We start from the raw sequence: 9,652 nt of genomic DNA, 5'->3' as shown, positions 1-9,652 counted from the left end.
GAAGAAATGCGAAGAAGGTTGGCGTATATTTTTTATTTTAGCGAATGAAAATCTGGCAATTGGTGCTGTCACATACATTTTAAAAGAAGACTTCTGTTGCCTGTCTTCTTGGAATACTTCTCTGCTCAATCATTAAAATCACTGATTATAGAGACAGCTCACCATAGTTTGCACCCTCTTCAATGGTCAAAAAAACCTCATCAATCACACAACATCTCCCTGAAGAATCCTTTAACATAGGGAGCGGGAATGTACGGTTTAGAAAGCAGTGGGTAGATGAAATGAATTGAGGAATAGAAATTTTAATGAATAATATAAGAACTGCTAAGTTACACTGTTGAATCAGTATTTAAAATTAACAGGCGCCTATGAAAAGGAATTTTTGTTCTCAATAATATACAGGCAAAGCTGAACGTATACAAACATATAGTTGACAGTTATAAATTTCGCAAATCGCAATATCTTAACATTATATCAGTACAACAGCATTGTAGACGAGCTCTAATAAAACTCATCATTAGAGCTTAACAGAGATTTAGAACAAAACAATTGCAGTCGTCAATTAATTATTCTTGGGATAATCATGCAAAATTTACTTCAGAAAATAAACAGCTTTTTTGCTCACTTAACTAATTTTAGGTCCTGAGAGGTAATTTTTTTGTAGTTTTCAAACATTTGTAAGGATTGCAAATTTTCCCCTTAAGTAATAATTAATAGCTCTTGAAAGAAGTAATTTCATTCCTATGTCAATATAACAACATATATCTCAAAAAATTGCCTGGGCGCCACTATTTTACGAGAAACAATGCTGTCGATGTTCAGCATTCTAGATTGAATTTATGGAAATGTAAGACTAGTCCGGATTTCAGTTACAATAATCATTAAGCTTCAGTGGTTGTCTCCCATTCTTATAAAGAATCGGGTACAGCTCTTTGCTGATCAAATTCATCCCCATTTTCTTTTTTTTCATCACTGCAAAGCATTTCGGATGGCGTCGCCATTTGCTGAATTATTCGACTGAAGCTTTGTCTGTCCGTAGAATGCGAACGTCCCAAATGATTTTTCTTTCGCATTACGGTGCGAAATATTGGAATCTCAAAATTTTCATGACTAAGTTTTCATGATAACATAAATGGTGGACAAAAATTTTGAACTTAAAATTAAAAGTTAGTTGAAATTGCGAATGTGGTTTGTTGAGGTCGGTTTTGTTTTCTTTTTGGTTTCTTTGAGAAATCTGGAAAGTACCTGATCATCTTCACTATAATTGGTTCTCATGCATGCTGGTGAATTCTTGCAGTTTACAACACTGCAAGTTGAATGAATATGACTTTTGCTTGATTCCAAACTATTCGATAACGAGGAGGTACGTTTCAAATTTCTCTCTGCAATGGTAACACTAATTTTCCAAATTCTTGATGCTTGTTCTCAAAGAATCCAAAAAATTAGATAATAATGATTTATTTTGACCACAAAAGTTTCATCGGGAATCTTTACTATGGTAGCCTTGTGGCTTTAAGATCATTCGTTCCTATTATGTTTGATGGACCCACATTGAAATTAACGGCTTAATTCTTGATTTTGGAAAATCTGCATGGTACTTTATCTTATTACTTCAGAACTTTGTAATAATTCTACAACCTTTACCTCTTTCGAACAAATCGCTATTGATGACAAAATCTTTCACTGAATTCTGGGGACGCATTTCAACAACTACTGGCTCATATGACAACATTATATAAATCTTTGGACCAAAAATAAATCCAAGCAAAACGGATGCGCATAAAAGTAGTTCAAGAACGATAACCGTATCCTGCATAATAATTTTCAGTTCAACTTCGAATTCAAAAACTCTTCCTTAAAGAAAGAAGAAGTCATACTAAAAAAAATGAGATGTTGATGCAAAGGATGAACCTTATATGGAGATGGAATCAAAACATAAATCACTATCCAAATAACCCAAAGAATGGCACAACTTAATGATGATATGAAGAGCCATTTTGTTTCCTGCAAAATCCACGAAAGCTTATTTTTTTAATACATCGGAAAATTATAACTTATCAGAACTATCTTTAGTTTCTGAAAATGACAGCAAATTGTTCCAAATATTTACTTTGTGATTTCGCTTAATGTTTTTATTGGTGCTATTAAGATAAAGCGCCAAGAGTAGAAGCATGATGACATAAGCCTGTGACAACAAGAATTCATCATTACCATATTTACAAACTAAGCGTAACTGTCCGTCATTTAGTGCTATCACCGATACAAATTCTTCTGTCAGCCATCTGGAACAGATAGAATAACAAATTACCATTTAAGATACAAAATATTTTATATTTCGATTTTTGAACAATTTTTTCGATTACTCACTTGTTACCACTACTCTTTGCATCACTATTTGTAATTTATGGGTTTTGTGAAAAATCAACTCTTACTTTGAAGAAAGCGCAATCTGAACGCCCATTATGAATAGCAGTAGAAGCCAATAATTCCAGTAGCTAATGCGAACAGCATCAGAAAATCCCAGTGATTCAGCATTTTTCAATTGTGTTGCTTTGGCAATCATCACTCCAAAGCAAAATGCATAACCCACTGGATGCAGTACAATACGAAGTCGGCAAACCTGCAATTGCAGTTGCTCGTTGTGTGACACTGGCCTAATAGGAATTCGAAATGATTAAGAACTTGAAAGAGGTAATCAATAAAACTAACGGTATCAGTTGATTCAAAGACGAAAACATATCCAGTCATATAAAGAACAATGACACCCATAAGCAGTGATAATCCCAAAGATTGATTCCCCTTAATAACTCGGAAGTACAGTTTGATTATTGCTAGGAACAGTACTCCCAGTGCTCCGATCAACATTACAGTTACTATTGCTGCCAGTACGTAATTCCAGGTTTGCAAGCGCCACTGGCCTGCTGTTAACCGATCCAAAATCTGAATTATTATTAATTTCATTGAAATTTAATTTAATTTAGATAATGACAAAAAAATTGTTGTGTTTTTAACATGCGGAAAAGCGAAGTTAAATATGTAGTACTACCTTTATTTTCCTATCAGTATTAGTTCAAATGAAAATCTGAAAATAATTATTAGGAAACTTTTTTATTAACTGATGGAAATTGAAGCTGTTGGAAAGCATCATTTGTGGGTACGCGATGAATGTACGAACCGGCAGGTGCGCCGGATTCATCAAACACCGAATATGGCACTACCATCGATTTTACGTCCAGGAAGCATCTGCATGATGGTGAAGTGCATTGTGACATAATTCTGCAATGCAATTAGTTTGAGCATGATAAACTTTGAAGATCAGTAAGAAGCTCAGTTTGTTTATGGGGCATAATTAACACAATGTTGAATTTTGAAGGAGAAGGAAATTAAGGAATTGAGACAAACTTTAGTTGTGATGTTTCTTCCAATACATGATCAAAAACACCGAAATATTTATAAGGTTCTGAAAATTTGAAGCCGCTTTTGTCCGAATAGTTCCCAATGCATCGGTAAGCATATGAACCTAAAGCTTTATTGGCATCACAATTATGAGGTGCTACAAGACAAAAATTTTACAATAATCTTTACTTCCTTCGAACATAATGCTTTCGGAAGGATTAGCCACTAACTTTAAAAAGATTGGACAATTTGTTTCCTCTGCATTTCATAAACTCTCAACACAAAAAGGAAAAAGTAGAAAAACAAAGAAAACATGAATTTAACGACAACTGAAATATCTTGCAGAGAAATTCTTAACAGCTTACCCTACCTTGCCCGTCTGGCATGAATTCGTAAATGACAAAGTCATGCTCAGTTTCAGCTTTTTTAAGGATTTTTGAAATTTGTTCGCGTCCTTTCATGTAAAACTCCTCACAAACACCAACTTGCTCTGGACACAATCGCTTATAGACAGAATCCATCGCAAACAAGAAGCGTTCCAAGCTACGTACAAAGTACCCGCTTTTCGTCATCCTTCCTAAAACATCACTTTTTAGAAACTACAAATGAATAACGAGACAATCAAAAACCGATCACAGTTTTTGCACCGAGAAAAGAAAATAATTTGTCGATGTGATTCTAAGGGCTTAGAACAAGGTTGACAGAATAAGACATCGAAAGTGTTGCAAAAGACTTCATTAGCTCTTAACACAAGAAATATTTAAAATTAATGTATTGATTTTTTGCAGCGTTTACAGATACTAGCTCTTGAGATTACAATTTCACATACCTAAACTCTGCAGATCTAACAGCTCATCACCAGTACACATTTTGCCTTCATAAAAGTTTCGATTTGCTTCGGATAAAGCGCACTGCCATCGGTTCTCAACGTATTCCCAGTACCACTTTTCTGGTAGGCTAAGTGGTGTAATATTTTCTAACCAAGCTCGAAATTCGTCATATATTACATCCTGAAATTAGAATACATAACTAAAAAACAAAAAAAAAAATCTTACCTTACACTCTAAGAAATAATACGGATACAGTGTTAGCACTCAGAGTAAGGGAGAATAACAGATTTAAATGCAATTCCTCTAAGGTGCTGACAAACTTAAAGTCACATACCTTAGGCTGCAAAGATATGGTGCCCACAAATCTGGCAACATTGGACGGATCATGTAGAAAGAAATCATGTGCATCGCCACTGACAATATGAACATGCGGATAAAGAAATTCTATAATAATTTTCGATTATCCGATAAAATAGTAAAAATTTTCAAAATTAATCGCAACATTTTTGTGCGAGGTGAATTTCTTTCCGATTCATTTATGGAGCTGATCTAGAGTCAGTTTCATTCATAGATGGAGTTTTCTGTGTATCCAAATCTTACTTCATTTGAATTCCGAAAAATTCAATACTTGTAAATCTGACGGCCTACAAACATCTTCAATCATTCAAGCACTTTGTTTCATATCAAATAAATGACATTAATAGACATTAACATGATAAGAAAAGGAATTAAAATTCGTTAGAAAGTGTCGTCCCTCGGCAGTGCAATATCTCGCTGATAAATTGCAAACATGACGAATCACCGAGTGGTTGGATATTACAAATTATACTAACCATTTCACATTGAAACTGATGTTAAATTTGAGAAAGGAGAGACCTCTACGTAGTTTAGCAGTAAAATACGCAGCAGCATCGGAAGCACTTGTGAAAAATATGGTGACATTAGCTGTCGTCGTTGGATCTATTTCTTCTCCATTTACTATTTTAACTTCAGCTATGCAAATGCCATTCTCCGTAGCAAGTTTTTCAAACTGTCGATAAGTGCTCAGTGATAAATCCTCCTGAAATATTCGAAGTGAAGCTTAAAACTTTCATACTTAGCCGATTACAGTTAACATGATACCGCCTTTATTGTTCGACCAGACTTCTCTCATACGAGCCGAGGCAGACAGTGTAAGAAGTATCTTTTAATAAATGTTTTAGTTGTTGAAGAGTTGATGTGTTATACCAATCAGTCAATTCTTCAGTTTCTGTCAGTGAAATAAGTCTTGATTTTCCCGATATTTTTCAGTGATAACTTTTGAGAGATCGATGAAATTTAAACTTCTCTTTAAATAAAGATTGAAAAAAGCATTATACGCATTTCCAATAGCTTTGCATTCCTAAAAGTTATCTCCCGAATGCTTCTGATAATTAGTTTTCAATCCCTCATCTTCTTTTGTCCTGATAAAAAAACCTTTCTGTTGCTTAGATTTTAATTTTTTTTTTTTTTAGCCAATTTGGATCACTCTGAAAGCGTATTTGGTATAATACTTCTGAAAAAATTATCACCGCTAAAAATGGATTTCACTAAAAAAAATAGAAATATATTAGCCAGATATTCCGAAAATTTCTACCATACCAATCAGATATAATACGGTTACAAAGAAAGTTTTTCTTAATATCAAATTTAAGACAGACATAAACATCGGATTATGCATCCTAATCTGTTTTATTCTGATATTTCTCATAACTATTTTCTTTGATCGTTCGCTTTGGTCGAGTCCAGAGAAGAGTTCAAATCAAGAATAAGAGTGAGGCACAAGGAGTAGAAAGTCCTAAAACCATAAAATTTATTTTTCAAGTAATTTTTCTCTTCTTTATCCTTTTCATGTTTGACATAAGAACAGGGAAGATCTACCTGATCAGAAATAACGATGGAGATGTATTCCCAGGAAAACTTTTTGAGCAGTTTGAGAAGGGCCAGGATTTCTTTCATTCTTGATGGGACAGCGGAGATTGCATCTAATGCCGTATCATGATCTGCATCTAATGATACCAGCAAGCTATCTCCGGATATGAAGAGTCCTTTTAATGCTTCACCCACGCGACCGCTCAAAGCAGATGCATATCCTGAATTACAAAAGTAATTTTTTATTTATGAAATAAAGTGTCAAGAACTACTGGAACTGAACTTTTACACATTAATAAACATGTATGATTGACTGATGGCAAAAGATTAGCAAAACAATGAACAAAGCAGTAATTTGAATAAGTTTCGGGGAAATTTACAAAGCAGAGTTGATTTCATCCAAAAAAAATCTGACGAAATAGTTCTGTTAATTCGACAGATTTGTGGAAGGATTTTCAACCAATTTTCAAATCCGAGAATAATGCGAAGAAGTATTAAGATATTTCAAAATGGATTCACATTTCAGATCTTTTATTAGTTATCAAAACTTTGGCACAGTAAGACTAGTGCTGCAAGTAAGTGAGGGAATAATAAAGAGTAAGTCAATAAATAAGTTGATAAGAACGATGCTAGCTCACCAAAAACAGATCCCGGAACTATTGTAATGTTTTGACCACCTTGTTCGATGGTGAAGCAATGATTTTCTGCAAATACCACTGCTTCAACAGTTTTTCGTCCCGATGAACACGAGTCAACCAATATAGTACCTATATCTAGGTTCCGAAGTAGGTTTATTTGTGAATAGCGTTGAGAGAAGGTCGTCAACTAAAAATTTTTGGATCAGTTTTCCTAAAATCTTTAATCTTTCTTCAAAAGTTTAATCATCCAAAATCATTCCTCAATTCTGATCTGCAAATTTCTTTAGAGATTTCTTTTTGTCAGAACTTTATGAATTTATCAGAATGTTTCAATGATTTACCGTATATAAGAAAGCGAGCGGAAGAGAAATATCTGAATTTCTATGTAACTGACAAGTACGACCGCCATGGAAATCGAATAAACCAATAATGTACAGTTGATGTGGTCGAGGGTTTGGTAAGTAAAATCTCTGAAATGTTGCGAAAGTTGAAAATGAAAAAAATGAGCACCAATTTGCATATGCACTTGAAATAATAAAATACGCAAATAGCCACCTGATCATTAACTCAATTATAATGTGAATATAATTTTTGGCAAATTTCAATGAGTTTTGCCAATGTAGCAACAAAATCCAACCTTCTGATCAATTTTTATTGTGCATGCACACTGGCGGCAATAAGACCGGTAAGGCGCGCATGTGGAATGAATTTTATTCCTTTGAGGTGTAGTCATAGCAAATCGTGGTTTCATTCCAGTTTCATATTCCATTATCTAACAAATTTTGTCGAATTTCAAGTTTTTAAATTCAAGAAAAATAAAAACTTATGCAATGAATGAATTATAAAGGCACCAATAATATAAGATCACTCTAGGTCAATATAATTAACCTGCACAAGATTAATAATGAAGCGCATAAGTGATCTGCTTATGTTAACTCAGGAGCTTTCGTAATTCTGTCTACATATGAATGAAATCTTGCAGTGTCGGAAAAACTTCGAAAGTTATAACGCGAAGTTACAGCAATAAAAAGAAGGTTCTGAGCGCCAAATCATTTTCGAAAGACGTGTTCCAACTGTTCCCCTTTTGTCCATATTGATATTTATAATTGTTGAATTAGTTTCTGTATTACCGAGTTTTGAGGAATAAAGACTTAATTGGTCAAGTCTGAGATTGAGAAATTCGGCGACAAAAATTGGTGCCACGAGCCGGGAGTGTCGGACACTATAATCAAAAGTGCTCAAACGGCAAAACAAAAGTTGGAGGATCTTGTCGACGAAGTAAAAGCAATGAACTTAACGTCTCCTGATCAACATTTATTGGTGGATGAAAAGCAGTAGCAATTTGAACTCAAGAGGAGTATTATGGAAGAAAAAATAAGGCTTCTAAAACTCTATGTTGGTACACTCGGATCAATCAACGAAAAGTGGTTGGAGTATATCCAGAAATAAAAGAATGTGCAGAAAAGGGAGGAAGGAAGAAGGAGACAAGTACGCAGATATGGTCGATGATAACAAAGGTCTTTTAAATTTAATAAATGACGGTCAAAAAGCTATTATAACTTTAGATATGTACAAGGATGAGTTTGAGCCAGCGGTACAGCGCCTACAGCAAAGCAAGATAAATTACGAACCATTTCAACAGAAGGAGCCCTCCCAAATGTCTCAGCAGATAGCAAATTTGCCACAGTTACCACTGCCAACATTCAGTGGTGACCCGAAATTATGGAGAGAATTCTGGAGTAGTTTTGATGCATCAGTGCATCTTCAAAAAATATCCGATATTTAAAAATTAAATTATGTGATCTCATGCCTTAAAGGAAATGCTCTATAAACTGTTAAAGACTATGATGTTGCTCCAGGAAACTAAAAAATTTGGAGATTTATCTACTATAAAAAAGTCGCTGTACAACGAGTTATACTCCATCAAAGGATATGATCGAGAGTGGAAAACAACCGTCGGAACTATGGAAAGAACTGGAAGCAATGGGTAAGTGCTTGGACCATTCAAGCATTGAAATTATTATCGAAAGTAGATTGCCAGTTTGGATATTGGACAAAATCTACCAACAAAAAAGGACCAGGAATTCTGGTCGGTCGCTAGACTCCGGAAATTCCTGCAAGAACTAGTCCAAAGAAATGGGGAAATACAGAGAAGCCAGGCCTCTAGTAGTGGGTACCAACGAAAATCAACCGAGTCGAAGTCGAATCACGACCCACGCAGTACTAGAGGAGAGACATCTGCTTTGGCCGTAATCAAGCAGCCCAAGCCAAACGATAGTCGAAACGATCGGATCACAAACTTAAGGAAATATCCTGAAAGTGATAAAATACGAAGACCTTATTCATTTTGCAACGAGAATCATTGGGATGACGAATGTCAAGTCTACCAGACAGCAAAGCAACGAATGGAGCGTTTGAAAACAATCGAGGCGTGCCTGAATTGCTTACAAAAAGGTCACATAGCACAAAAAGGTCACATCGCATAAAACCTATAACGAAACTCAGAATAGTCCTGATGCTTCGGCGCATCTCAAGGAAACAAAAAGCTTAAACGAAATCCTATATCGCGGACCTATTATGCTTCCAGATTTAGTAGGAATACTACTGCGGTTTCGAATGATGAAAAATGTAATCATAGCCGACGTCGAAAAGGTGTTTTTACAATTGGAACTGCATCAGTCCGACAGGAACTGTACCAGATTCCTCTGGACAAATGATATTAAATTTGCGGTTACCGAGGAAAACCTGAAATGTTATCGTTTTAGAAGAGTTCCTTTTGGAGTGATATCACCACTTTTGCTAGCAGCAACATTCAATCATCATCTAGAAACAATCGAAGGCCAGACAGCGTTAGAGATCAGGAGGAATTTATATGTGGATAACGTTATATTGTCAGCA

The 9,652-nt window shown here is 35.0% G+C and overlaps 1 protein-coding gene across 1 annotated transcript; it reads right to left on the bottom strand.

The window, feature by feature from the left end:
* Window positions 1-777: 777 nt before the first annotated feature.
* LOAG_09163 (hypothetical protein) lies at window positions 778-7,523 on the bottom strand (the record flags this gene model as incomplete). The annotated part of the gene is made up of 17 exons (XM_003144691.2): window positions 778-1,094; window positions 1,246-1,382; window positions 1,645-1,810; window positions 1,912-2,004; window positions 2,111-2,282; window positions 2,433-2,620; window positions 2,710-2,940; window positions 3,117-3,276; window positions 3,403-3,553; window positions 3,767-3,973; window positions 4,226-4,406; window positions 4,561-4,670; window positions 5,103-5,286; window positions 6,126-6,337; window positions 6,755-6,941; window positions 7,096-7,224; window positions 7,392-7,523. The coding sequence occupies 17 exons, from the start codon at window positions 7,521-7,523 to the stop codon at window positions 909-911; spliced, it is 2,826 nt and encodes a 941-aa protein (XP_003144739.1). The 3' UTR covers window positions 778-908.
* Between the last annotated feature and the right edge of the window lie 2,129 nt (window positions 7,524-9,652).

Source organism: Loa loa (genome assembly GCF_000183805.2).
Source record: "Loa loa unplaced genomic scaffold supercont3.48, whole genome shotgun sequence".
Lineage (NCBI taxonomy): Eukaryota > Metazoa > Nematoda > Chromadorea > Rhabditida > Onchocercidae > Loa > Loa loa.
Note: the sequence above shows the minus strand (reverse complement) of the source record. Positions and strands in the feature narration are given on the sequence as shown.